This window comes from Hypomesus nipponensis, chromosome 13 (genome assembly GCF_054491055.1).
Source record: "Hypomesus nipponensis isolate SF chromosome 13, ASM5449105v1, whole genome shotgun sequence".
Taxonomy (NCBI): Eukaryota; Metazoa; Chordata; class Actinopteri; order Osmeriformes; family Osmeridae; genus Hypomesus; species Hypomesus nipponensis.
The window spans coordinates 5,864,860-5,892,500 of record NC_140373.1 but is presented as its reverse complement, the minus strand read 5'-3'; the positions used below and the strand labels follow the sequence as shown (position 1 = coordinate 5,892,500).

At 46.8% G+C, this 27,641-nt stretch overlaps 5 protein-coding genes across 12 annotated transcripts in view; 2 read left to right on the top strand and 3 right to left on the bottom strand.

The window, feature by feature from the left end:
• ccser2b (coiled-coil serine-rich protein 2b) overlaps nt 1–3,417 on the bottom strand; it is a 38,805-nt gene extending 35,388 nt beyond the window's left edge. For all 3 annotated transcript variants that reach the window (XM_084670801.1, XM_084670803.1, XM_084670804.1), the window contains exon 1: nt 2,521–3,417. The gene's annotated coding sequence lies outside the window, so the exon portion shown is untranslated. The remainder of the gene's footprint in view (nt 1–2,520) is intronic.
• A 93-nt stretch (nt 3,418–3,510) lies between these two features.
• LOC146259694 (uncharacterized) lies at nt 3,511–6,898 on the bottom strand. Of its 2 annotated transcripts, none has more exons than XM_084670805.1 (5): nt 6,518–6,898; nt 6,062–6,239; nt 5,884–5,942; nt 5,676–5,778; nt 3,511–5,503 (listed from the first exon to the last, which is right to left on the bottom strand). In XM_084670805.1, exons 1-5 carry the CDS (start codon nt 6,707–6,709, stop codon nt 4,455–4,457), a joined length of 1,581 nt encoding a protein of 526 aa, XP_084526931.1. In that variant the 5' UTR covers nt 6,710–6,898; the 3' UTR covers nt 3,511–4,454. The 2 variants fall into 2 exon arrangements, with proteins under 2 accessions (XP_084526931.1, XP_084526932.1); XM_084670806.1 differs by having other exon boundaries at nt 5,884–5,939.
• Nucleotides 6,899–7,040: 142 nt separating this feature from the next.
• dnajc9 (DnaJ (Hsp40) homolog, subfamily C, member 9) lies at nt 7,041–9,310 on the top strand. Its single transcript, XM_084670813.1, has 6 exons — nt 7,041–7,184; nt 7,496–7,691; nt 7,811–7,951; nt 8,050–8,304; nt 8,478–8,561; nt 8,685–9,310. Exons 2-6 carry the CDS (start codon nt 7,518–7,520, stop codon nt 8,793–8,795), a joined length of 765 nt encoding a protein of 254 aa, XP_084526939.1. The 5' UTR covers nt 7,041–7,184; nt 7,496–7,517; the 3' UTR covers nt 8,796–9,310.
• A 1-nt stretch (nt 9,311) lies between these two features.
• On the bottom strand, nt 9,312–12,571 carry nudt13 (nudix (nucleoside diphosphate linked moiety X)-type motif 13). Of its 5 annotated transcripts, none has more exons than XM_084670808.1 (9): nt 12,415–12,571; nt 11,738–11,922; nt 11,442–11,584; nt 11,182–11,289; nt 10,842–10,948; nt 10,613–10,738; nt 10,386–10,497; nt 10,156–10,310; nt 9,312–10,041 (listed from the first exon to the last, which is right to left on the bottom strand). In XM_084670808.1, exons 2-9 carry the CDS (start codon nt 11,815–11,817, stop codon nt 9,850–9,852), a joined length of 1,023 nt encoding a protein of 340 aa, XP_084526934.1. In that variant the 5' UTR covers nt 11,818–11,922; nt 12,415–12,571; the 3' UTR covers nt 9,312–9,849. The 5 variants fall into 5 exon arrangements, with proteins under 5 accessions (XP_084526934.1, XP_084526937.1, XP_084526935.1 ...); XM_084670811.1 differs by having other exon boundaries at nt 11,738–11,846; nt 12,415–12,548; XM_084670809.1 differs by having other exon boundaries at nt 11,738–11,846; nt 11,996–12,547.
• A 30-nt stretch (nt 12,572–12,601) lies between these two features.
• Nucleotides 12,602–25,238, top strand: LOC146259691 (poly [ADP-ribose] polymerase tankyrase-2-like). The gene is made up of 27 exons (XM_084670800.1): nt 12,602–13,205; nt 13,576–13,800; nt 13,969–14,064; nt 14,297–14,333; nt 14,437–14,512; nt 14,682–14,776; nt 15,369–15,435; nt 15,650–15,836; nt 16,111–16,232; nt 16,504–16,595; nt 16,699–16,777; nt 16,946–17,108; nt 17,254–17,333; nt 17,519–17,664; nt 17,896–18,061; nt 18,527–18,746; nt 19,033–19,142; nt 20,091–20,279; nt 20,888–21,146; nt 21,505–21,587; nt 21,941–22,061; nt 22,389–22,486; nt 22,612–22,686; nt 22,984–23,089; nt 23,190–23,376; nt 23,498–23,654; nt 23,777–25,238. The coding sequence occupies exons 1-27, from the start codon at nt 12,935–12,937 to the stop codon at nt 23,837–23,839; spliced, it is 3,570 nt and encodes a 1,189-aa protein (XP_084526926.1). The 5' UTR covers nt 12,602–12,934; the 3' UTR covers nt 23,840–25,238.
• The last annotated feature ends 2,403 nt before the right edge of the window (nt 25,239–27,641 follow it).

The window sequence follows — 27,641 nt, the reverse complement described above, 5'->3', positions numbered from 1 at the left end:
CCAGCCTCTTTGCACAACAATATAATGCTGTCCAGAAAACGCACACGCACATACCCAAGCAGTCCAACAGTCAGGCAACAAAGGCACAGCTGTCGGTGCTCTGGGCAAATACATGACAATAGGTAGGCCTACACCACCAAGGCCATACACACACACACAGACACTGTACACAAAAGCTTCAAGAAACCAGCTGAGACTACACAGAAACACAAAAGTTCAGATGCGAGAAAGTTGCAGGCTGGAGGCAGCCAAAGAAGATAAAGAAAAACTCTGAAAATGACTTCATCTGCTTTGCCATCTAGATAAGAAGGGAACGTGTGTCTTATTATGGGGTGTTTCTGTCTTCCTGCCTTATCAGATGGTCCACTATCAGGCTGAGGGCAGACCCTGGGGAAGAGGCTGTGAGGGGATACAGGTAGGCTAGGTGTCTTACTCTCTGGCACAGCTAACCAGAGCCATACTACAAAGATGATAACATCAATAACAGACATGTTAGTTCTAGTAGGGAGCCAGCTTCTGGCAGAGACATTCTAAAAAGCTTCCAGGCTACTGATTACAATGGAGAAAAAAAAAAGATTCCATCCAGACAATTACCTTTCTCGTGCAGAATTGAGACAGTTTGTTTTAGCGGAATCATCTCTCCAGAGGCTGATGTTGTTTACCACAAGAAAAAACAAAAAACAAAAGTGTCTTCTTTCTCTGAGACTCTGTAGCACCTAAAGGTTTCTAAGTATACTTCCTGTCAGCCAACTGCCAGGCTACTCCGTACACCAAGAAGGCAAACAGAGAGCCAGAAATAGGCAAACAGAAGGAACCCATATAGCTTTATTGCACAATTCAATAGGATGAAATATGTCTCTACGCTGGGGGGGAAAGTGTCCACAGTATGTGTGGCAGCTCAGGCTAGAGTTGAATATCTCAGTCCAGAGCTTCACATTTACATGTAGTCATTTAGCAGACGCTCTTATCCAGAGCGACTTACAGTAAGTACAGGGACATTTCCCCCCGAGGCAAGTAGGGTGAAGTGCCTTGCCCAAGGACACAACGTCATTTGGCACGGCGTGGAATCGATCCGGCAACCTTCTGACTACTACCCCGACTCCCTCAGCGCTCAGCCATCTGACTCGCCAACACACCGCCACACCCAAACACAAACACCCAGAGACAGAGGTAAAGAGGCCAAGGCCATGAATTATCTATTGATATCAGATAGGCCTGGAGGTAAAGGGGAGGGGGGGGCAGCAGGGGGAGCCAAAGGATGTGAGCATTCTAGACCCAAGACGTGTGACATGCTTTCCTTTATCTGAATACCACATGAACATGGCTCAGGGGACAAACCAGGAGAGCCCCTATGACTAGGTACAGAACAACAACAACCCTATTCATCTCACACACAATGTGAACACATAGACACGCTCATGCAGGGAGTGGTGAGAAACACACAGGTCCCATGTCCTGGCCAGAGACATGGGTAAGGAAGCAATCGGTTCTGCCTTTATGTTATTTGGGGGGGGGGTTCTCTTGGTGGAGAACCCATGTGAGCAGGGGGAAAACCTTTGCCACTGTGCCATATTCATAGGCAATACACTAAACATTTGAACAGACTATGACAGAGGCCTTGAAGACTACAACAACTTAATACCAAAGGTTGCATCATTAAGCTCTCTACTATTAAGGGATAACTGTGCCCATTAGATTTGAGAGCTATCAGAGTCCAGTCGTCCCCCCAGCAGCATTAAGCTAAGCCCTGGCTAATGATCAATCTAGTTAACAAGCACAGTGAGAGCCATAATCCCTCCCTTGCTTTCTTGTGATTAAATACACACCAGTCATACTGATAGACAGACCTCATTCCAACCAACATAGTGATTTCTGCCAGCTGATTGTGCTGGAATCTTCAACACACAAAAAATTATGTTGGGCTGTTTGCTATGTGACTCAGCAATATAGTCATATACTTAGGATAAAGTGAGTCAGTGCATATTGGGTTTAAGATAAGTCTTATGTTACCAGAAGTTAGCTAGTTTTCATTCAGTCAATCTGCGACGGCAGCAACAGCAGTGCAGATATCCCCGATGTGTTCCCTACTCTAGAAAGGGCATGTTGGGAGGGGAGGAGAAACCCCTTAAATCAATCACTGACACAGACAGACAGACATTCTGTTAAGACTCTCAAGGAGCTTCCCCTAACGAATACATGCACACAATGACAGTCAAGCAACGTGTCACCATGCGTGATTGTTTTACTACTGGTAGTTGGACACACTTCCAAGTCAAGGAGGTATGGATGGAACGCTGTTAGCTGCAGAGGAATGTTGGTAGTGGTGGCGTACACACACTTGTCCCGCACACTAGTTAGCATTGTACTCATGTAATAAGTAGCCTACTAGGCCGGCTTTGTTGTTGATTGCTCATGTTGAATTAGCCAGATCTCTTCCAATTTTCACCAGTGTACAGACAAACCCCGCTTAATGTTAATGACAGTAGGCTCTAGACGGGAGATCCAAGACAAGCTACTTACCTATACAAGTAGATGTGGCAGCATCCGACTGCGTTACCGCAAACTTCCTGAATTCAAAAGTGAACTGAATGGTTGAATGTCATTAGCGTATAGTGGTTGCGTTAAAGGTTAATTAATTAAACCCAGACACTGTAGAAGGCTTTGCAAACAAGCGATTGAAATCACCCGAATTCCGTTTAGTTAGACTAACAGATTTCTAAAACCTCCTTCTACAGTACTGTTTGTCTGATAATTACTGTAGCTTAGCTAGACTACATATTATGAAAATAAGAAGATTAGATCATATATAGTAATGGTATAGCATTTTAGCTAGCTTCCAACTGGCAGTCAACGTCTCGTTCCAAGCAAATGTATTCGGCCCAGCGTCAGGTCCACAAAACATCCAGCTTTTCCAGTCGTCCGTCCTGCCCTTTCTCGTCACTGGGCAACTACAGTAGCGTGATGGCCAGCAAGCGAGCTAGCTAGCCTAACTATCCTTAAAACTGTCTCTTGGAGGTAGCTAGTTACTGCAGAGCCGGAAAAGTGTTCATTGTTGCTAAGCTGGTCTGTGTAAAGTGCTTTCTGTTGCTCAATCGAGTCTCGCTGAATCATCCATACACACGCTCACTGTATACCGACACTGTACACAGCTGACACTGACGTCAGATATATAAACATACCCTTCCTTCCCTTGCTTTGCTATTCTCGCAAATACAGGATTGGTGTAAAAGCAATGGAAGCGACGACGCATGATGTATTGGATTGTATTTGAGTAATGATTGCACGATTACCATTACCAATATTATACAATTATCATATTCACATCGCTGCCGTTTATTATTTTACCAGCAGGTGGCAATATAGCTCCTTGTTTATTAAACATTGTTTCAACCATTTTTAAGTTGTTCTTCATCACGTAAAAATATGTATTCTTCATAATTGTGTAAATAGTGTTAGCTCGATAGCTGTATAATTCCAACTAGTACCAAACCTACCATAAAAGCCCGGATGCAAGTTACAGTGCTTTTATTTATGCTCAAATGGTTGCCATGATCTTTGTTTTACCCAGTTCATTCTCTCACACAGCCATCAATGATACATAACTATACCTGGCAGCAGCATCTATCATTGTTTGTGTAAAAAAAAAAAAAAAAAATGCTGACATTAGAATAGTGGACGTCTCTTGTGTCATAATTGAATACTCCATAGAGAAGTAACTACTGAAAAATTCACCCCTAAGAGAACAGATGGGTTATGAATTACTAGGGATTGATTATTTGACAGAAAAAAAAACTAAAATCTGCATTGATGGTCTCCACTAACAGTGCTATTTTCTTTCTTTTTACAAATATATTACACAGCAAAATATCAGCTATAGTTATGAAATGCTAAATTAATCACGTGTCCTTTGACACATTTACAAAAAATGTATTACTGTACAGTAGCACACACAGTTCATTCTCTTCTTATGAGACATCAGGCATTTTTGGTTCCTGTGATACACACTAATTTAGTTTCTCAGTTAGCGTTTCAAAGTATAAGGTTGGATCAAAATAAATTGCCTACACATCTTATGAATACAGACTTTTGCTCAATACACAATTTTCAAATCAAATCTCAATCAATATCTATAAAGTAAAGTATCTAAAATACCAGCCAGTACTGAGACTGTATGAAAGGGACTATTTGTGAGACTAGTCCAGATTCTTCTTCTCACAGTAGCTGAAAGATGAGGCTGCTCTGCTGGCGGTAGCTCTTCCCACAGTCCTTACACACAAACGGCCTGTTTTACTTATAAAATGATGGGCTTCAAGTCAAGGCTCTTATGGTGTAAAGTGCCCTCAGACATACTGTAACCCTGGGCAACAGGGCCAGTGATGCCAACATCCTTGTAATACTAATTACAGAACACAACAACTGCATAACAATGATCAAATGTCTTCTAGGAGCACATGTCAGGCATACACACACTTGTGCATCTTCAAATTGCGCTGGTCTGAGTACCTTTTTCCACACTTGTCACAGATGTACTGTTTGCCCCCTGCGTGGACGTGTCTCTTGTGTGTCCGCAGGTGGCTTCCCTGGCTGAAGGTCTTCCCGCAGATCTCACACCCATACGGCTTCTCCCCTGTGTGGATCCTCAGGTGCAGCTTCAGACTGTTGGCGTTGTTGAACTTCTTCTCGCAGTAGCTGCAGGGGAACGGCCGGTCCTCTGAGTGGGTGCGTCCGTGCGAGATGAGGCTGCTCTGCTGGCTGAAGCTCTTCCCGCAGTCCTTGCACTGGAACGGCCTCTCGCCCGTGTGGATGCGCCGGTGGATCTTCAGGTTCACCGACTGGCGGAAGGTCTTGCCGCATAGGTCGCAGCTGAACGGCCGGACGCCCGTGTGGATACGCTGGTGGTTCTTCAGGTTGACGGCGTGACGGAAGCTCTTTCCACACTGGGCGCACTTGAAGGGCTTCTGCCCTGTGTGGATGAGCTCGTGGGTCTTGAGCGTGACTGCCCGGGTGAAGCCTTTGCCGCAGATGGGACAGGTGAAGATCTTCTCCCCCGTGTGGATCTGCTGGTGGCGAGCCAAGTTCTGAGCCAGGTTAAAGCTCTTCCCGCAGAGGTCGCAGCTGTAGGGTTTCTCCCCTGTGTGTATGATGGAGTGAGTCTTAAGATGAGCCTGCTTACCGAAGCACTTCCCACACTGCAGGCACTCGAAGGGCTTCTCACCCGTGTGTGTGCGGATGTGGTCCTGCAGGCTCTGTTTGTGGGCGAAGCCTTTGTTGCAGATGACGCACGTGAAGGGTTTTTCTCCCGTGTGGATCCTCTGGTGGGCTTTCAGGTTGCTCTGAGTGGAGAAGCTCTTGCCACACTCGGTGCAGATGAAAAGCTTCCTCTGCTGAACTAGCTTCTCGAGGAGGAGGTCTGCTTGGCTGGTCTGGGATACGAGGGGCACGGTTTCACACTGGTGGTCCGACGAAGGGGTCCCGTCGACGACATACGCATCTGCAGCCGCTCCTAAAAGGGCAGGAAACACCTCGGTCAGCAAAATGTGTTCAACCAACTGTGAAGGACAGGCTGCATGTACATGGAGTACACTATTTAGAACATGTGCCTCTCCTCACCCTGTTCAGCGTGAGACGGGTGTGTCACTGTCTGACGTCGGGATCTAGCCCATCCTCATACTTACTCTCAGCTATGGCTCCCAGGTCAATGTTTCCCAGCTCGTCCTTCACACTGACAGCCAGGACGAAGGGAGCCTCTGGCTCGTCCGTATCCTGAGGCTCTGTGGGCTGCCAGACCACAACACCAGGACTGGTTCATATGCGCTTAGCCGTGGAACCCCCAAGAGGGCTATTACGTATGCATAATAGTGACATGAATGTTCATTTGCTTACTTGAGTCGAAACGGTCTCCTCCATGTTTTTTCCACTACCGCCATACGAATGCTCCTCTGCTGCAGCAAAGAGAACAGATGAGACATTTGTAAGGCTGAACCTAACCACAGTAGATAAGGCCAGGAGTGGCCACTGGTGGTCATCTGTCTGATATCTTGAACCTGAGGCAATCCCTTACCCATTCCGCCCTCTGACAGGATGTTCAATATGCTGGCTTGTGGTTTACTCTTCCTCCCGCGAACTGCTTTGAAGGACTTCTGCTCAAAGTCCATCAGAAATTTGGTGTCATCCACGATCTTCATGATCTTACCAAGTGCTTCATTGCCAAGAGTTTCCATGACTGAAGCAAAGTGCGTCTGGAGAAGATTTAGACACGTGGTGATACATAAACATGGGTAAAGTGTACGGATAAGCTTTTGTCCAGGGGAACTTTGATAGATCTAGAGTGACACCTTTAGGAGGACGAGTCAATCCATATTACATGAAGTCTATTCAAACAAAATAAATCTAGCCCTCACCGAGTCATGGATGGACCAAAATAAACTGATCAGGAGGTAGCTTTGTAACAGCTAACTTAGGGCAATGTTCTAAAGAGCAAGGCAGAGCAAGGCCTCGCTGGACTCGTTTCACTCACCATCTTCATCTGACTCTCGGTCTGCAATTTTGTTGTCATCTCGTCATCTTCGTTGTGCTTTGGTGTAAACTCTAGATTGAAAACGAAGACCGAGGTGTCTTCAACAAGTTTACCCAATTCTGCCACGGCCGCGTGAACCAGTGTCTCCATGACCGAAGCCAACTGCGTCTGCAGCGCGATGAAATTGGACATTCTTCTGGTTCGTCTCACTAGCTACTTCACGAATGCAAAAACAAATATCAGTCTCTACGATTACATCCATAAAATTATAATGCATCAATGTCTCGAATGGAATATACATTCAAAATACTTAACGTAAATAGTGACTAAGCTTAGACGGAAGCGTTTGACTACACACACGTAATCTTAGTTCCGGTTTGGAAGGAAGTAGTAAATGTATTTCGTTTGGCTTTCTCGAACCATCCCGCGGTGCACTGTGTCCCACTCAATGCAGTATAACCTCAACCGGTTGCCCTCTATGCTTACCGGCTCTTATTCTGAAAACCAGAGTCGCTGTCAATGACGACATTTACGCGCTAAACTTTGGAGAACGGATGTGTATACTCGCAGCCGTAAGTGTGAAAGAGAAGGCTTGGAGTTTGGCTAGTTGGTTATAACAACGTATAAAAGGGAAATAATAACATCTTGCTTTGTCCAATCGTGTACAGTAAGTTAATCAAAGCTGTTTTGTTACACTTGTGAATCAATGAAACGACTTTGCTTCAAGCTACGCATATGAAATATATACCACTACTGCTGTAGACGGGTGGCTGACTGGTTGGCTAACATTAGCTAGTTAAGCCTACTACATCAAAGCAAAACGGCTTGGGCTAATTGCATATTCAATCATGTGTTGTTTGTGAATTGTTTGGCTATTAGCCTGTTTGATAAAACATGATACGGTTGGATACATTCAGTGGGTTTTGAGAGAATGATAACATTCTCATATTCATGCATCGGTCCCCAATTTTCTGTCAGGTTACTCACTTAAAAATCAAATATGGGATTGCTGCAACAGTGCCAGGAGCTCTTTAAGACGTCAAATCTCTATGAGGTTATTGGTGTCACAAAGGCTGCGTCTGAGGCCGAGGTAAGACGCGGCTACTATAAAATTTCGCTCACGGTCCATCCAGACAGAGCACCAGAAGATGAACAAGCCACTGTAAAGTTCCAGGTAGGACTCCCGGTTATTTACATTTAGAAAAAGGTCAATTTTTATGTGTAGCAATATTTTTACTGTACTGACATGATCTACATTGACGTCGTAATTGTTTTGGGGGTGTCCCGATACAGGCTCTTGGGAAGGTCTACGCTGTGCTGAGTGATAAAGACCAAAGAGCTATTTACGACGAGCAGGGCATTGTTGATGAGGAGTCCGATTCACTTGACCAAAACCGTAACTGGGAAGAATACTGGCGAACAATGTTCCCAAAGGTAAAAAAAAAAAAAAACTTATGTTTTATATGTCATGTACTAAATAACATGAGATTCAAAAGGCCAGGTTGACCAAGTCTTTTGTTTTTTTGTACCAGATCACACTGAAGGACATCCTGGACTTTGAGAAGTCCTACAAATACACAGAGGAAGAGAAGCAGGATCTGAAGCGTGTGTACGAGGAGAGCCAGGGAGACATGAACAAGATCATGGAGTCAGTGCTCTGTGCCACCCAGGAGGACGAGGGACGTTTCAGAGACATCCTGCAGAGTGCCATAGACGCAGGAGAGCTAACCGCCTACAAGGGCTTCACACACGAGAGTGCCACAAAGAAGAAGAGACGCAAACGCAAGGTGAGCTTACCACAACCAGAGCACAAGCCTACAGTACGCTAGCTGCCAGATAGTCCAGAACACCTGCTAGTTATCTTTCCAGAATCGGAGCAGGCATCTTGGTCTGTATGTACAACAGCCTTTTATAGGTTTTGATCTGTTGATCGGTTTTGCCCCCCCCCACCCCTCCCCAGGCTCAGAAGGAAGAGAAGGAGGCAGAGCAGATGCAGAAGGAGATGGGGATGACCAGTGAAACCAGTCTGGTTGCCATGATACAGGTGAGGGAAGAACGATATGGAATCATGTAAACACGGGTCCATCAGAAGCCAAACTCTTCCAGCAGATCTAATCCGAGCTACCCCTGGATAATGTCCCTCTCTCCTTTTTCTCATCTTTCACAGAGGAAACAACAGTCCAACCAGACAGAGTTCAACTATTTGATTGCCAACCTGGAGGATAAGTACTGTAAGAAGCCCCCCCGTGCCTCCACAGCGAAGAAAGGAAAGAAGTGAGTCCTCCCTGCCCAGAGACTCAGAGCAGCACGGCCACGTTTCCCCTGGCAGTTTTTGATTAAAAATGTTAACATTAAAACGTTCGGCACTAAAATCTTTGATCTGGATGAGTGTGTAAAGGGATGGATAGGTCAGTGTGAAATGTGAGGGATTGATAACCCCCATGTTGATCTGATCTGTTTAGGTCTACATGTTTGATATTGGGCAACCAGTACCATGAAGTTTCCATTTTCATGCAGTGTTTGTAGAAACCAGAATTGCTCTGGTGGGCTGTATACAGAGATATACAGTTGTAACACTGAAATAAGATGTTCTAAAAGGTTAAATTAAAATGAGCATTTTGTTACTTTGATGTGTACCTTGTTGTCTAAGTGGTCCCACAACTAAGCAGACTGTATAGGCTAGATATTGGGACGTAATGTTGTAAAATGTTATGTATTTGGGTTTTTTGCACCTCGGTGTTGTGTATGTTTTGATTAGAGTGACTACTTTTGGATAAAAAAACTCGAAAAACACTTCACATTGTGGATGTCCATTTACTTAAAATATAATATATCACAATCATTTTCAACATTTTCCTGTAAAGACAAGGATCGTTAAATAAAATGAAAAGGTAGACATTGATCAGTTTAATGAAATTTTAAAATGGTTCATATCTGTCAGCAAAGGCCACTTTTTTCAACACTTACAGAGAAAGCCATCTGACATTTCAGGGCACTAGTGGCTTCCTGATTGTACATGAGATTTGTGTTGAGCCCTCACATTATAACAGTACAGTACAGTACATCAGTAAAATAACTGATGACATTAAGTAGCCATGGCATCAGGTCACACACTGTAGCCTCCTCCACATCGGACAAGCGTCCTCGTCACCGTGCAGTTCTGACCAGGACCAAACATAATGGACCCTGACGGTTACTAACCTATGTAGTTAGTTCAATAGATCCCAAATTAATTAACAGCCAGGTTTCTAGAGAGTTAACTGTAAAAAACAGCAGTGCAGTCCCACAGCTTTGTCACTGTTGTGTTGGTTACAAACTCCCCTCTCATCCTGCTAGGATTTGAGTTGTTGATTTGCTGCCCATTCCCGAATCAATCGATTGGCTATTGCGTAACTGGGCGGGACCCAAAACGTGGGTGGTTCTCCTTTAGGGTTCCGAGGCGGAGTCTTGATCTTGAGCGCGGCAGTGACCTCATCCAAAGTGAACCAGCGAACGTCCTCCAGCTCGTGCTCATCCACACTCAGCTGGCCACACAGTTGGTAAGTTAGTCAATTACAAAATACATTACAAAGTTTCTCACAAGTAACTTAAGAGGTCATGTGTGAATGTGAACATTTTACACAATCTCTCCTGCTGACCTGTGTTTTGTCGGGGTTGACGAAGGCATGACAGGCCACCATGAAGGAGCTCTGTGGGAAGGGCCAGTGCTGAGACCCAGAGTACTGGATAGACTCCACCTCCAGCCCCACCTCCTCAGCTACCTCCCTCCTCAGAGTCTCCTCTAGGTTCTCACCTGGAGAGGGACGCATTCGAAACTGTAGCTGTGTATATCATGTTTGTGTGTGTGTGTGTGTGTGTGCAGACTCACCCATATCACAGAACCCAGCTAGGGCGCTGTACATCCCCCGTGGGAAGGAGGACTGCCTCGCCAACAAACACCGTTTCCCATCAGACACCAGTACAATCGCCACAGGGGCCATCTGATGACACAACAGCCAATCGGAGTAGTCTTAAAATCCAGTCCACTGACTGAAAAAAACAAAAAAAAAAACAAGGTCACTTCTTACCCTTTCCTGCCATGGTGTGGTGTCCTACCTTGGGATAGTAGGTGATGCCACTGCTGTGACACACTCTCTGACTGCCCGACTGGTTTCTCTGGGTGGGCTGCCCCGTGGCACTGCAGAAGCCATTGGACTGGTGCCACCGAAGCAAAGCCTGCCCCTGGGTGCCAAAACACACACAGGAACAACTCAAGTGTGTATCGGCAAGGATAAACATAAAACCCTGACGACTCTACAGATCCATCAGATCTGTCAGCACCTACTCGAGCCACCAGTGGAGCCTCTGGGCCATGCAGGAGGAAGAAGGCCTTCCTCAGATCGATGAAGCGTCCTCCACACAGCTCCTCTACGGCACCCTGCTCCAGCTCTCCTACAACACAGATAAGGAGGCAGTCAGGTCAATGACGTGAGCATGGCTCAAACCAATAGGCACACAGACAGTATACTGACATACGTAGTGACAGAGATATAGTTAGTTAATAGAGAGGGAGATTAAGGTCAATAGAAAGTCCATCATGATACGAGTTATTCTAATTCAACAGAGCAAGAGTCATCTTAAGCCTAACTGTAAGACCGTCGTGTCGAACACTGTGTTCTTCTTACCAACATCCAAAGAGAACTGTGCCTGGTTCTGTTCATTGCAGGTGATCAGTATGGATTCTTTCACCATCTCCTTGTCTCCCCCAAGCTTCCCCAGGATCCCCTCAAGCTCTGAAAACAAACAAAACAAGCACACCCATAACATACCCATAACACCCATGTTCATAATAGTATATTACACAGGTCTGGTCTCATTTAAAGAGCCACTGTTCAGTGCTGGTATTTGTGTACATAGATATTTTTACGGAATGATGGAAACCAACCACTGGTCTGGAGGATTTGTAGCTGGAATATTCCACCCTCTGTACGCTGCAGCAGTGGAGCTAGTTTGTGGTAGAGGAAGATGTTCCCAGACTGCAGTGCAACCCGACACGCATTGTCGTCCTCTTTCAGCTTGTTCAGATGCCTAGACCAGGAAGCTAATTACGTTATTGTAGAATTTATAACATACTGTATGGAAGGTCTCCACTCTAGATCCACAAGTGATAAAAACAAACACAGAAAGAGAGAGAAGCAGAGAGAAAGAAAGTGTGTGTGTGACAGAGTCAACTATACAGACCTCATTCTGGCCACATAGCTGGAGCAAGATCGGGACAGTGTCCATGAGGATCTGCTAAGGATCCTCAGTGACTGGAGCATGACTCAAGCTCCTCACAGACCTGACCACGCTGTGCACACAACATCCAGTCACGTGTCAGTTGATTCCAGCTGTTTTATTTACTGAAGTGCCTCATGTAGATAAGACTATAATGACAGAATACGGAATGCAATTCACACATTTATTTCTGTAAATAATATCCATTAAACCTAGTTGCACCTTGTCAATGTCTGGCATGCAAACACTTGGATTGGATTCTAAAGAGGAACCTTCTGTAAGATAACATGTAAGGAACAAACTGTCCCCGCAGTCTATTAGGTTAATTTGCGGTCTGTGAGTGCAGCATTTACGGTCTGCAGCAAGATTGCAGTCTGGAGGCATTCAGAGCGCCATTCATCCGAAATAATATTTGCTGGATCTGGATATTATTCCAACACCGATTATCCTTTGTATTTTACAGGAACATGCTGTGGTCAACCTCCACCTCTTGGGGTTGAAGTGAATCGGAGGTTGTTTCGTAACTGCTCTATGTCGTCTAAAGCTTGTCAGCTTATGTAGGCTATAAAAATGCAGACACGCTCATCATTCGTCCTTGTCGGTCAAAGTTTTACATACTATAGGCTACGGAATCGGATCACCTGAAAGAAAGTACACAGTGCCCGGTATCGAGGTATTCCGACTACTAGCGTGTGCGTTAGTGATCAACAAATCTTAAGCCTGCTCAAATGATCAGATGTTCAGCCATTTTGATAGGTTTCATGAGTGGCAAAAGCTCTTCCGGTCTAGCCAAAGATCAGCGCAAGGAATACCTGGGAAGGCATTTGGAAACCACGTCTAGAGGGCGCTCGCGCTCTATCTGTTTCTTCGCTTCCTCTGCTGTTATTCTCTAAAATACTTGGTCTAATTTGGGCGTAGGAGAGATACGGGTCTATAACCTAGTACACAATCAACATTTTGCCACCGAATTTCGGAAATACGCATTTTCTAAAGCCTAAATCTTTCTCCGGATGATGAGACATGCAAATAAGATGTAAACGTCCTCATCGACTGGAACGATGAGTGTTGGTCAGTGTAAGAGGAAAATACTGTGTGTGGGCGTCTGATTATGTTTTTCAATTACTGTGGGCTATTGCCTATGCAGTGAATCACACTCATTGTATGGCATCGGTGCGGCTTTGGGGATACGCACATTCCAGACTTGAAAACACCACAGCGCTGATGTCCGCCCGACGGTTCTCCGGGGTGTCGGTCTTGGGTGGTGCTGTCCCCTCGGGATTACACACACCGGGGACAGGTGAACCCAGCAGGGCGCTTTTCGAGGCCTGCAGAAATGGGGATCTGGAGCGCGTGAGGAAGCTTGTCAACCCTGAAAATGTCAACAGTAGGGACACAGCTGGAAGGAAATCCACCCCGCTGCATTTCGCCGCTGGTGAGTCGGTCCAGACAGCCGCACTGTTTATGTTTTGGTACTGCTTTCGTACCGCTGTGTGAACTGCAGACTTTGCAGTCCAGATACCAGCTCGTCCAAGTTCTGGCGACTATAATGTTAACATGTTCATGGTACCAATGACATAATTCAATGTCAGAGATCATCTCAGACACAAAGGCGTCTATGTACCTCCACACACTCTTATCATCAGCCTTCAATGTATCCAAGTTGTGTGTGTGTATTCATTTATAGTGAATTATGTCCACATCCCCTATAATAACATTACAGATTGGTCTTATCATTATGGTGCTGTAATAATTTGAATAGTCCAGATCTCCTCATGCACTCCTGCCTCTCTCCATCGTTGCAGGTTTTGGCCGTAAGGATGTGGTGGCCTTCTTACTCCAGAACGGTGCCAACGTTCACGCCCGGGATGATGGCGGGCTGATCTCGCTCCATAACGCCTGCTCGTTCGGCCATGCCGAGGTGGTCAAGCTGCTGTTGCACCACGGAGCAGAAGCCAACGCCAGGGACAACTGGAACTACACCCCCCTGCACGAGGCTGCCATCAAGGGAAAGATAGATGTCTGCATAGGTAGGGCCTGAGGTCGACATACCCATATGGCTAGACTGTACCACCCAGGGCTTCTCCGCAGAAACCAAATTAATGTTGTCAAAAAAGGCGTCAACACACATTCACACACAATAATGTGCCTTGTTGTGTGCCTGATGACGTCATTGGCTTGTTCTTTGTTATTCTCAGTTCTACTCCAGCATGGGGCAGAATCAACCATCCGGAATACTGATGGGAGAACAGCCTTGGACCTGGCAGAACCAGCCACGAAAGCTGTTCTTAATGGTGAGTATAGGAGGACAACAACAAGAACTGTTATCTGACACACTGGACATACTGTACCTAACAAACATCAACACTGCCTCCATCTTGGTTTTGGGAATAAAAAAAGCCAACTACTCCTCAGGCAGTTTCTGTACCACTCCGTGGAATCCTATTCAAATATGCTTTCTCAGTTAACCCTACTTGACCTGAAGTCTGATATGTATGTATGTTTGTTCCCCTTCCCCCAACACAGGAGAATACAAAAAAGATGACCTTCTTGAGAGTGCGAGGTACAAATATCAACAGTCCATCTGTAGTTCCCCACTGCCTTTAGTATTGAAATTCACTATAGTATCAAAAATTTGCACTAATGTGTGTGTGGTGTCACCATAGGAGTGGGAATGAGGACAAACTGATGGCTCTGCTGACACCACTGAATGTCAATTGTCATGCCAGCGATGGACGCAAGGTAACTCTCTCTTTATGTCTCGCTAAGGTCAAACAGTTTGGGCCAGAACACTGTTAACGGATCCTCTGTGTTATTGTTTGTGTTTCTGTTGTGTGTTTGCCTACGGGACTGTCTGTGTGTGTGTGCTTGTGTGTTTGCTCATGGGTCTGTGTGTGTGTTTTCGCTTCAGTCCACACCCCTTCATCTGGCAGCCGGCTACAACCGTGTAAAGTCAGTTAAGCTGCTGCTACGACATGGAGCAGATGTCCAGGCCAAAGATAAAGGGTGAGACAGGGGCTGGGGGTGAGACTGGGGCTGGGGGTGAGACTGGGGCTGGGGGTGAGACAGGGACTGGGGGTGAGACTGGGGCTGGGGGTGAGACAGGGGCAGGGGAAGAGACAGGGACTGGGGGTGAGGCAGGGGCAGGGGGTGAGACAGGGACTGGGGGTGAGACTGGGGCTGGGGGTGAGACAGGGGCTGGGGATGAGACAGGGGCAGGGGGTGAGACAGGGGCAGGGGGTGAGACAGGGACTGGGGGTGAGACAGGGACTGGGGGTGAGACAGGGGCTGGGGGTGAGACAGGGGCTGGGGGTGAGACAGGGACTGGGGGTGAGACAGGGGCAGGGGATGAGACAGGGACTGGGGGTGAGACAGGGGCTGGGGGTGAGATAAAGCTGAAGGTTGGTACAGGCCAGAGGCCATGTGTATGGTGGCTCTGTTTGGACAGCATTACCTCACCCCTGCTACTGGAGTACAGTCATAGCACTGTTTGTGTGTGTGTGTGTGTGCCAATGCATTAACACACAATCCACAAACCAACTGTGAAACGCCTCCTCTCCACCTGTGAAGTAACCTGGGCTTGTCTCTGGTGTTCCAGTGATCTGGTTCCACTGCACAATGCCTGCTCTTATGGACACTATGAAGTCACTGAGCTCCTGGTCAAGGTATGAGCAGCAGCTTACAATGTGTCTGAACATTCTCACCCTCATAACCCTAAATATAAAACTAATTTACATGTAGTCATTTAGCAGACACTCTTATTTAGCTTTGGTTCATCGCATGCTCTCTCTATGTCTCTGTCTCTCTGTATCCTTTCATTCTCACTCTTTCTCTCTCTCTTTCTCTATCCTCTCATTCTCACTCACTCTGTCTCTGTAGCACGGAGCATGTGTGAACTCCATGGACCTGTGGCAGTTCACACCCCTCCATGAGGCTGCTTCCAAGAACAGGGTGGAGGTTTGCTCTCTGCTACTTAGCTACGGAGCCGACCCCACCTTTCTCAACTGCCACAACAAGAGTGCCATCGACCTGGCCCCCACTCCCCAGCTCAAAGAACGCCTGGCTTGTAAGGACTGTCTCTCTCCCCACCTTCAAGACACATCTACTTCCTTGACCTAGCCTCACTTTTATAAGATTCTGTAAATGGCCTCAAGGTTATGGCTTCTTACTCAAAGATCTTCTGAGAAGTCTGAAAGGCGTGGAACGTTCGGTTGATCCTAAATGGGATGTGCATGGCACTCCCTGTGCTGTAAGTCTCGGGGATGCAGCAAAGGAACAGAGAAAACCAAGTTTACCCTGGTGTGTGTGTGTGTGTGTGTGTGTGTGTGTGCGCGTGTTAGATGAGTTCAGAGGTCACGCCCTGCTGCAGGCGGCTCGTGAGGCAGATGTGACCCGCGTGAAGAAGCACTTGACCCCGGAGACGCTCAGCTTCAAACACCCCCTCACTCATGAGACCGCATTGGTGAGGCAGCACATCACCCCCTCATGCGGATCACAATCACAATCCCATAATACCACTTTGATCGTCCAACTTCATTCATGTGGCAGAAATATACCCGGTGAAATGACCTTTTTAGGTGTGTCGTGGCTATCATTTCACATATATCAAACAGCCGTCACAAGTGCACCTTTGTTTTCCTAGTGCTGTCAAACGTAGCATAGCCTAGCATGTCTATTTGACCTCCTGATCTGCTTGATGTCGGTGGTGAGGGTTTTGGTTGTGTGTCTTGCAGCACTGCGCGTCCTCCTCCCCCTCCCCCAAGAGGAAGCAGGTGTGTGACCTGCTGCTGAGGAGAGGCGCCGACGTCAACCACAAGACTAAAGAGTGAGGGCGGCGTGAGGGGAACGCCTTGTGTCGACGTGCCGTGGTCAGTGTGGCTCTCTCCGGTCATCATGTCATGTGACGTGTGATGTCGTTGTGTCCCCAGCTTCCAGACGCCCCTGCACGTGGCCTCGGAGAAGAACCACGACGACGTCGTGGAGATGCTGGTGAGGCACGAGGCCAAGGTGAGGGGGCGTGTGCGCGCACGTGGGTGCAAATGAGCTGGAGCTCACGGAGCCGTAGAGAGTGTGGATGCGTTTTGTTTCCTGTACATGCTGGCTGTACTTACAGTAGATTCTCTCTCTCTCTCTCTCTCTCTCTCTGTTTACGTGCGTGTACATGTGTGCCCCCAGGTTAATGCGGTAGATAGCCAGGGCCTCCACAGGGCCGGCCTCTGTGGCCACCACCAGACCTGCCGTCTGCTGCTCAGCTCCAGGTGTGACCCCCTCCTCACCTCCCTCCAGGGGTTCTCCCCCTCCCAGCTCGCCAAGGAGAGCATCCTGGAGATACTGCAAGGTAGGGGGCACAGGGCCCAGGCACTGCAGGGTACCGTAGGAGGGGGTGTCTAGAGTATGCATTTGTTGTCGGTTTCCACGCGCTGTTGCTGAACACTCCTTCCCACCAGTGTGTGACTCCTCCTGGCTGGTTCTGTTCTCTCCAGAGGGGGTGCTGTCTGGGAACGTGGATGTGGACTGTCAGATGCTGGAGGCCTCCAAGTCAGGAGATCTGGAGACTGTCAAGGTAACCATATCCCTCCCTGGTTACCTAAAAACAAGCGCACTCTAAGTTGGGCCCATGCCAATCTGTATTTGCCCTCAGTCTATGTAGTGCTGCGTGTTTCGTAACTCTACATCGAGTGCATCTCAAGTGTTCCTGTTCTGTTTGTTGGGATGTGTCTATGTGTTGATTGTGTATGTGGTGCGTAGATGCTGTGTACTCTGCAGAATGTGAACTGCAGGGATGTGGAGGGCCGCCAGTCCACGCCGCTGCACTTCGCTGCTGGTTACAACCGAGTGTCTGTGGTGGACTACCTGCTGCAGCACGGCGCTGACGTTCACGCCAAAGACAAAGGGTGAGACCTCCTCCTGTGCTTCCTTTAGCTGAGCTCCAGCAACGCTCACGAGATACACCGCTGTGCAGCAGTCTCACTTCCTCTCTCTCTCTCTCTCTCTCTCTCTCTCTCTCTCTCTCTCTCTCTCTCTCTCTCTCTCTCTCTCTCTCTCTCTCTCTCTCTCTGTCTCTCTCTCTCTCTGTCTCTCTCTCTCTCTGTCTCTCTCTCTCCTTCTCACTCACACCGTCCCAGGGGTCTGGTGCCTCTCCACAATGCCTGTTCCTACGGGCACTACGAGGTGGCAGAGCTGCTGGTGATCCACGGTGCTGTGGTCAATGTGGCCGACCTGTGGAAGTTCACTCCCCTCCACGAGGCTGCCGCCAAGGGCAAATACGAGATTTGCAAACTGCTGCTGCAGGTAGACTTGGGTTGGTGATGGTGGGGCTGGAGGTGATGCTGGGGCTGGGGCTGGGGCTGGAGGTGATGCTGGGGCTGGGGGTGATGCTGGGGCTGGGACTGAAGGTGATGCTGGGGCTGGGGGTGATGCTGGGGCTGGGGGTGATGCTGGGGCTGGAGGTGATGCTGGGGCTGGGGCTGGGGCTGGGGCTGGAGGTGATGCTGGGGCTGGGGCTGGAGGTGATGCTGGGGCTGGAGGTGATGCTGGGGCTGGGGCTGGAGGTGATGCTGGGGCTGGAGGTGATGCTGGGGCTGGGGCTGGAGGTGATGCTGGGGCTGGAGGTGATGCTGGGGTGTTGCTGGGGCTGGCTCATCCTCTCTTATCCTCTGTCAGCATGCTGCTTGTACTTGTATCAAGAACATAATTTATTTCCAGTATATTTCTTCTGGTCCTGTCCACCCCTGCCTCACTGCCCCGCTCCCTCAGCACGGAGCGGACCCCACCAAGAAGAACCGGGATGGGAACACCCCCCTGGACCTGGTGAAGGATGGAGAGGGAGACATCCAGGATCTGCTGAGGGGCGACGCCGCCCTGCTGGATGCCGCTAAGAAGGGCTGTCTGGCCCGCGTCCAGAAACTCTGCAGCCCCGACAACGTCAACTGTAGAGACACCCAGGGACGTCACTCCACGCCTCTCCACCTGGCAGGTATTACCCCAAACCTTCCACCCCCCACCTGGAGGGGAATCCTAGATAGAATGCACACAACGACACCCCCAACCTGCCTACAGGAATCAGAACACTGCAATCATTCATTACTGACAGTTACAGTTGACAATGCATCTGTTGTGTTGTGTGTGTGTCTCTCTCTTTCTGTTGTGGCTGTCCTATATCTTGCTGTATTGTCTCTCTGTTTGACCCGTCTGTCTCTCTGTCCTGTCTCTCTGTCTGAACCGTCTGTCTCTCTGTCCTGTCTCTCCCTGTCCTGTGTCAGCTGGCTACAACAATCTGGAGGTAGCAGAGTATTTGCTGCAGCATGGAGCTGAGGTCAACTCCCAGGACAAGGGCGGCCTCATCCCCCTCCACAACGCTGCCTCCTATGGGGTGAGTCTCTATACTGTTAACGCTGGCTCCTCCCCCTCCACAACGCTGCTTTCTGTGGGGTGAGTCTCTATACTGTTAACACATGCTTCTCCCCCTCCAAAGCAATGCCTCATGAATTGCCAAATGCAAAAGTCTTGTCCTTGACACATACAGAAGACCGTACCAGTTTAGCCACAAATAAATCAGGTATACAAGACATGCAGCTCCACAGACAAATGCACACAGACACTCACAAACATTAAACCAGTTTTGGGCTGTATTTCACGGCACTTTAGTTAAAGAATCAAGTCAAACTAGACCCCCGCCCCCCCGATTCAGCCGTGAGTGGCTCTTCAGACCCCGAGGAGCCCGAGTAGACCCTGTGATGAGCTGCAGCATGAGGTGTGTGTGTCTGGAGTCATGATGGCCACTCGTCTGCCAGACAGGACGGTCAGAGACTGAAGGACTACCAGAACACTTTGATCAGGGTCGCACTTTCTCTCTCTTTCTCTCTCATTTCCTCTCTTTTTTATTATATTACTCTCTTCATTCCGAGTGCCTGAGTAGCTCATCATAAGATTTTTTCTCTGGCTCCTGCTGTCTGCACATAGCAATTGGTTTCTCTCAAATAGAATGGTGTCATTCTAGAAATTCATAATTATATTCAAATTTTAGAGGAAGAGAATAGATTACAGGATTAGGTAAGCAACTGGGCTGGTTTAAACTACTGTTTGACATTCAGATGATCAGTGAAACAACACAGCATAACTTTCCCTTGGTCAAAGCACCTCATTGTGGTGTCAAAGCACCTCATTCAGGCTACCTGAAACATAACTAATTCATGTTATCTAAATACACACATTGGAAGTTTTGGAACATGTACATCGGCTTAAATGTTGCTACTCACGAACAAACCAAACAGGAAGTGGAAGCCATAGCCAGAGGAAGTTGCGTGTGTCTCGTTCGCAGCATGTGGATGTGGCTGCTTTGCTCATCAAGTACGAAGCATGTGTCAACGCCACAGACAAGTGGGCCTTCACGCCACTCCACGAGGCCGCCCAGAAAGGCCGGACCCAACTCTGCGCTCTCCTATTGGCCCACGGGGCTGACCCCTCCCTTCGAAACCAGGAAGGCCAATCACCGCTGGACCTCATCACGGTATCCACTCACCCCCATCTCTCCATCCACCTATCAGAAAAGAGCCCTAGGTCTTGTTGCACCTCTCAAGAGCCCACCTGACTGCCATGTGTTTTGCCACTGGCTCGCAAAGTATACATTCAATCCCTCCAAAACGAACGCGGTTTGATTGATCTAATCAACATCGTGAGTGCCGTCCCCCAGTCGTTGAGGGGATTCAATGTATCTGACCGCTGCTGTCACCCTGCTTGACCTTTGACATCCATTCTCACCCTAGCCAGAAACTCTGTCTGATTGGAAGTGGTCTGTTCCTGTCTTAGACCCACCTGGATATCTAGCTCATCACATGACATGGCAACCTGGCTGACCGATCTGTACATGCATGTCACCTACAATTGTGTATGTGTGTGTTGGCACCAGCATCTAACGGTCTCTGCTGTCTGTGTGCATCTGTACTACACTGTGATGGAGTCTGCTGTGTCTGTGTTTGATCTTGATAGACGTGTCATACACAGCATGGTCATTTCTTTCTCTCTCCTTTTCCTTCTCTCTCCCATCACCGCTCTGTCTCCTTTTCCCCCTTTCTCTCCTCTCCTGTCCTCCCTCTCTCCCTCCTTCCTTCTTCTCAGGCGGATGACGTGCGTGCCTTACTGACTGCCGCCATGCCTCCGTCCTCCCTGCCCGGCTGCTACAAGCCCCAGATCATCCGCACGGCAGCTCCACCCACAGCCGTGGTGCCACCCGGCCTGTCCTCCAGCCCCAGCCCCATCACCTCCACCTCGTCCGCCAGCCTTGGGGATACTTTGACCCCAGGCTCTGTGGCCTTCCCGGAGCTCTCAGCCCTGCTGGGAGTGGACGGGGTCGTGGGCTCGGACAAGAAGGATAAGAGTGAGTCAGACGTCGCCCCTGTGGGAGCTGTTACCATGGTTGACCTGTTCCCCTGTCCACCCCCTTTGACATTTAGATGCAGGAGTTATTATGTATTGGTGATGTGGTATGTAAGGTTGTCCCGATTCAGCTGTGTGACCTGACATCAAAGCCAGCTGGCTGGTGCCACAAGCTATGCTTCTTAACAACTGATCACACCAGGACCCTGATGTTCTGCACAGTAGCATGCTGAAAAACTCATTAAAATGCTCTTTGGGCATCACAGTGTTAGCTACCTAGAATTAACTGACAGAAAGTTGATATACTCCCCACGTTTCTCCGTAAGTGCTACGTGAGCACTCACCTGACCCTCTTGCAGTTTCAGGTCTGGAGTTGTGCATCACCCAGTTCCTCAGCCACCTGGGCTTGGACCACCTGCTGGAGACCTTCCACAAAGAGCAGGTAGTCATAAACCCCATGGCCCTTTCCTATAATGCACCACTTTTTTTAACACTTCTCTTATCTTCAATAGTTGAAGCACTCAAACAATCAGCATGCCACTCTCTTCTTATATATATATATATATATATATATAAAAAATAAAAAAAAATGGTAAGTGTTTTTTTCTACGGTAGGTGGGTAGCTACAGATCAGCCGTCATGTGTTTTCTTATTTTTACATCTCACAAAGCAAAGAAACCTGTTTGTGTTTGACACCTTTCCCTAGCACGTACAAAGATGTCAAGAGTTCCTACGCCTTAGTTCTTATTGTTGATAACCTTGGTTCAGAGTCGGCTCCTCTTCTCCTGTGTGTAGATAACCCTGGACGTGCTTATTGAGATGGGCCACAAGGAGCTGAAGGAGATTGGCATCAACGCCTATGGCCACAGGCACAAGATCATTAAAGGAGTAGAGAGGCTCATCAGCGCTCCTCAGAGTACGCTTCATTCCCGTCTTATCTATTCAGCTCTCATTCATTCCTTATTCATTTGTTGTGGTTATCGTGTTAAGATTTAAAGGAGGAGGCTGAGTGAGTGTTGGAGGACAATCACAGACACTACAGCTCAGTAACAGATGGCTGTTCCCATCTCAGATCAAACGGGCTCAGACGTGCTTTGGTTTTAATAGGATAGCTCTGTGCCTTTCATGCTTCTGAGAGAGACAGTGAAAGAACGAGAGAGATGGCAAGAAAGAGAATGATAATAAGTTACAGAGTGTGTGTGTGTGTTTCAGAGGAATATTAACGTGAGTGTGTGTGCATTAGGTTTGAACCCATACCTGACCTTGAACACAGCCAACAGTGGGACCATCCTTATCGACCTCGCGACGGATGACAAGGAATTCCAGTCCGTGGAGGAGGAGGTAAGATGGGTCACATAGCTGAATACCACCAACATACATGAACTGTCAACACAGTTCTGGCATGTTAATGGCGTGATTAGCCAAATAAATGTCGCATGGTTTCTTGTTTGTCTGTGTGTGAACAGATGCAGAGTACAGTGAGGGAACACAGGGATGGGGGCCATGCAGGGGGGGTCTTCAGCAGATACAACATTGTCAAGGTACATGCCAGTGATGTCCCATAGCCATTTGGGCTCTGCCTTATCGGCACCACTTCATGACGGCATCTCACGAGGCTCCATTTTTGTTTTTAATTCCTTTACGTCCTTTAAGTGTGGACAGATTTTTGGTGAAACACTCAGCATTGTTCTCTATGCCAAGTGATGTTTGTTACTAAAGTAGCTTTCAGTGACTATGCTATAATTGGAAAGCACAAAGGCGTAAAATGGCAACATTCTCAAGCTATGGCTGCTCTCTCTCTCCTTCAGTAGTCTCACTCTTTCATGCTGGCTGTTCAGATCCAGAAGGTGTATAACAAGAAGCTACTGGAGAGGTACACCCACCGGCGTAAGGAGGTGTCGGAGGAGAACCACAACCACTCCAACGAGCGCATGCTGTTCCACGGTGAGTCGCCCCCCAGAGCCTGATCCCGAAGGAAGATCCCTTCTGGAGAACCTTGTTCCATTTCTTCTTCAAATCCTTGTTCTCTCCTGCCCCGACGCAGGTTCGCCGTTCGTTAACGCCATCATCCACAAGGGCTTCGACGAGAGGCACGCGTACATCGGAGGCATGTTCGGGGCGGGGATCTACTTTGCGGAGAACTCGTCCAAGAGTAACCAGTACGTGTACGGGATAGGAGGAGGGACGGGGTGTCCGCTGCACAAGGACCGATCCTGCCACATCTGCCACAGGTAAACCACCAACCGAGACCTTCGATGTCATTGCCGTTCACGTCGTCGTGTTTGGGTTGTTGAGGTGTTTAGATCACCATAGCATTGCTGATTGGTGGTGGGGGGGGGGGGTTGTCTCCAGGCACCTATTGTTCTGCAGGGTGACTCTTGGGAAGTCCTTCCTTCAGTTCAGCGCCATGAAGATGGCCCACTCCCCCCCTGGACACCACTCCGTCACGGGGAGACCCAGCGTCAATGGCCTGGCCCTCGCAGAGTACGTCATCTACAGGGGAGAGCAGGTAATGGACCTCTCCTCTCTTCTGCTCTTCTTTCCATCCCTGTCCGATTGTCTCCTCTCCCGTCTCTAATATGGGCACAAAGGTTTGAGTTGATCCTCATGCAGTGCTCTCTGCCTCCTCAGGCTTACCCAGAGTACCTGATCACCTACCAGATCATGCGACCAGACTCCTCTACAGATGGGTGAGGCGGGAGAGAGGAGGAGCCAAACTCAACCAGAGAACCACTGTACAGAAGAAGAACTGTTGGTTGTTCCCATGCCTACAGGCTTGGGAGATCCCTTGGTTTGCTTTTGAGATCATCACTTATGATGAGCATTTGCTGGTGTCTGCCTGGACAGCCAGAAGGTTCAGGAATCATATATGTGGGATTTTTATATTGGTTCAGCTGAGTCAGTCAAACTCAGTCAAGCACAGATCAATATGAAGAAATTGCAAAGACTGATTGAGGTAAGTCTGGTTATCGGCAATGAGCCTCTGCATTGGCTAGCAGGCATTCTGTATTATTATCTGCATGGAAACATAACATATTTAAACAGTGTATACTGTCAAATGTTTGTATGATTTGTAAATGTTTGTTTTATTCATGTAAGCACTTTATTAATTAATTGTGTGGAGTTGGGTCATGGTGTGAATGTTTATTTAGTCTTTTATTTCAAATAATTTTTACAATGTACAATTGTAGCATCTCTGTTCAGGGGTCTGTTAACAATCAAACACACTGTAATACTACTTTCCCAAACTGTGTTCTTTATATGGTACCGCACAGTACATTGTATTTTTTAGTCAGCGTAATTCAATTTATACATTTTTTTTTTGTCATGCATTGTAATTGATTGTTTTTTTTGTTTGTCTGAACATTGAGAACACTGCCTAAGGGTTGTGTTTTAATGTTTTCCACTGAAACAGCTACTGATATCTACATTCTCATTACATTTCTGCTTGTTCAGGACTGTCCTCCATTGTTAGTGCAGGGGCCCTTATCCAATCAAGGGAATATCGTTTGTTTCTGATTTTAGTCACCAGAATGTAGCAGGATCCAACAATTCTGACTTTCATACGACACCTTTTCATTGAGTAGAGAGGTTTTGGTGAGACTAAGTGCAATATGGTCATGATTGTCTCATTGACGGCTGATTAGGTTGATTAGGGTTAGGGTCCTGTATGTATGGTATTTGTTATGGCTGTACGTAGATAAGGTCCAGTACAGCTCAATCTCTCTATGCGCTAGGCTTGAGAGTCCAGATATATGGTAGGTTACACTATCTCAACATGGTTTCATTTAATATACATTCCTGTAGAAAGACTATACCGTGGGCAGAATGAAGAGAGAACTATTTAGTTTTGACGGCACCATTTATATAAAATGTAAAGCTGTACATTGGCATTGCATCATGTCATGTTCTCTGAAACGCCTGTTCTTCCTGCATGGTATACTGTGTGGTTATTGTGTCATATTTGAGATGTGCTTGCTTCTATTGCAGCTTGGATGTACAGTACAACTTCATCATAGATGGTAGAACTGTGGGTGGAGGTAATCTATCCCACGCCATCAGCCACATGGAAATAAACAACAATCTTTGTGAATTATCTCTTTTTGTGAGTTGTCTGATTGTTTTTATTGATTCAAATAATTACTGTAAAATGTTGATTTATTGTAAAATAGATGGTATTAAATGATACTGTTATATGTAAAATGTTTAAAATAAGTGGTAAAAAAAAAATGCTGAGAAGCAGGAGTAGTTGCAATATTCACAGACTGAACAATTGTTCCTAAGAGGGATCATTATTGCTCCCAATCCAATGTTTTTGACAGCAGGGCATTACTTAGTCTCTTTCTCTACAAAGACTTGAGGAATCCATTAAATATACATTTATATTAAAGATTAAAGATAATGGTATTTGAGAGAAAACTGTCCATGTGGTGTTTAATGCAAGGAAGATCAATATTCACAGCTTGTCTAGTTGGGTAATTATGGAACTGTAAATTGTTAACAAATAATATCTAAAACTACACTAACGTACATACAGTAGATTACTGTCTATTTCAGTTAAGACTTTAGTAGTTACTGTATTGGATTAGAGGCATCAGTACCAGTAGATGTCACTGTTTTCCAATAACAGTTTTTCTCGATTGCTATTATTTGAAACAGAAGTCATTTTTTTCAACAGTTAACAAGCACCCTTAAAACTTGAGCAAAGACTCTGAAAACAAACTATACATGACACAAAAATATACAACTTCTCATCTGTTGGCAAGGTTTTTCAATTAATCATTGCAAAATGGCTGAATAAATTAGAACTACAACAATAAACACACCCTAACATAGTCGACCGTCTTTAGTGTCCATCATTTGTTGGTACTATAATTACAGTTTACACCTTAAAATAATTTTAGATTTGGCACCCATTCAGTGGTTATAAAAAAAATAAAAAATTGATTAATTATTATTTGACAAAATATGACTTCAATCTTTTCATGTTGACCTTTACAAATGTCATGCAGTATTTAGAGGAGATGATTTTTTCCCTTCAGCTCCATCCATTTGTATATCAAATTATTGTAAAAAGCAGTTTCATAGTTTCATGCAGACCTCAGTCTAACATTGCCCCGGGAACCCTATATCCAATGGCTTACTACTACCTGATTAGGCCATTGTACTGAAGTGTAGCTGTGTCTTGTACTCTGCAGGCTGGCGATTGTCATTTGAATCGAATAAAATGACTTCCAAATCTTTTGTATTTTTTGCTGTCTTCAGAATCAGAATTGGTGTTTATTCGCCATGAAAGTTTGCACAGACAAGGAATTTACTTTGGCAGGAGAGCCTACCCAGGCAGCCATTTTCAGCGCCAACTAGAAAAGTTACAGCATAACATAACATGAGGAGAGAGAGAGAGAGTATATGCGTATATGAATACTAGATGCTTGGACATGTGGCTGACTGACACATTGTCAACAAATGAACAAATTCCTGGCTGGTTCTCTCAATAATTGACAGCCTCAATTCAACATTCTACATTTAAAGTGTACAGTGTCCGACCCAGCTCTCCCACCCATGTGAGAAGTGCAATTATCTAACTGTTACTGCAGTTTTAAAGACCCTCTCTAACAGCAAACCCCCAGACAGTTATGATACGTGCTACTTGTACTATAATCTCAGCCTATTGGTTAGGCTCCACAGACAGTGATTGAACAAGAGGAGCACTAAAAGCTTTCCCCAACTCTCCTCTGCTGAATTCATATATGACCTCAAAGAGAAATGGGGGTGAAATACCAAAGTACACCAGAGAGAGAGAGCGAGAAAGGAGGGAGGGAGAGAGAGAGAGAGAGAGAGAGAGGGAGAGAGAGGGAGAGAGAAAGAAGGGATAGAGAGAGGGAGAGAGAGAGAGAGAGAGAGAGAGAGAGAGAGAGGAGGCAATGTTGCGTGTACTCTTCGCATTTGCCTGACTAACTGGTGTCCCTAAGTGTCTTCTAAGTGTGTGGCTGTGGGCACTTGTGAAGACGACATACGTGTGCGTGTCTTTGTGAGTGATCAAGCATGTGTGCGTGCATTGATGTATCATTAAATATTTGTTTAATTCGAATTGTCTTGCTGGCTTGCCTAAAGCCCAGGTGTGCCATCATTGATGAGATTTAATAACAACCATCTCCAAGCTAATCAGGACTGTCTTCTTACCAATCTGCAAACACACAGCTGTCTCCTCTCAAACCTGTAACTCCCCACATTGTCTGTCTCTCTCTCTCCCTCCCAGTCTGTGTCTCCCTCTCTTACCATCTCTCTCCCTCAATCTCCAAGTGTGATCGTCTAGTCTTTGAGAAATAGGGGTTGTGGATTATTTTCTGGCAACAATTGTTTTTGTGGTGCATTTGTTTTCCCTTGTTCCATTTCTCTCTCTCTTCTTTGTCTTCATTCCTCTGAAGGCCTGTCTTTCAGAAATAAGAAAATATTATCCTCAATTGCTGGTTGGACATTTGAAAAATCTCTGTCT

Bases quoted from the DNA above. Each gene is read 5' to 3' on its own strand.
- LOC146259694 (XM_084670805.1), bottom strand. From the start codon at position 6,709: ATGTCCAATTTCATCGCGCTGCAGACGCAGTTGGCTTCGGTCATGGAG. The intron at 5,943-6,061 runs GTAAGGGATTGC...TCTTTGCTGCAG, and splicing joins CCTGTCAGAGGGCGGAATGG to CAGAGGAGCATTCGTATGGC. The intron at 5,504-5,675 runs GTAAGTATGAGG...CTGCCCTTTTAG, and splicing joins CCTGGGAGCCATAGCTGAGA to GAGCGGCTGCAGATGCGTAT.
- dnajc9 (XM_084670813.1), top strand. From the start codon at position 7,518: ATGGGATTGCTGCAACAGTGCCAGGAGCTCTTTAAGACGTCAAATCTC. The intron at 7,952-8,049 runs GTAAAAAAAAAA...TTTTTGTACCAG, and splicing joins GGCGAACAATGTTCCCAAAG to ATCACACTGAAGGACATCCT. The intron at 8,305-8,477 runs GTGAGCTTACCA...ACCCCTCCCCAG, and splicing joins AGAAGAGACGCAAACGCAAG to GCTCAGAAGGAAGAGAAGGA.
- nudt13 (XM_084670808.1), bottom strand. From the start codon at position 11,817: ATGCTCCAGTCACTGAGGATCCTTAGCAGATCCTCATGGACACTGTCC. The intron at 11,290-11,441 runs GTTGGTTTCCAT...GTTTGTTTTCAG, and splicing joins ACAAATCCTCCAGACCAGTG to AGCTTGAGGGGATCCTGGGG. The intron at 10,498-10,612 runs GTAGGACACCAC...TTGTGTCATCAG, and splicing joins GCATCACCTACTATCCCAAG to ATGGCCCCTGTGGCGATTGT.
- LOC146259691 (XM_084670800.1), top strand. From the start codon at position 12,935: ATGGCATCGGTGCGGCTTTGGGGATACGCACATTCCAGACTTGAAAAC. The intron at 17,665-17,895 runs GTGAGACCTCCT...ACACCGTCCCAG, and splicing joins GTTCACGCCAAAGACAAAGG to GGGTCTGGTGCCTCTCCACA. The intron at 22,487-22,611 runs GTAAGATGGGTC...GTGTGTGAACAG, and splicing joins TCCAGTCCGTGGAGGAGGAG to ATGCAGAGTACAGTGAGGGA.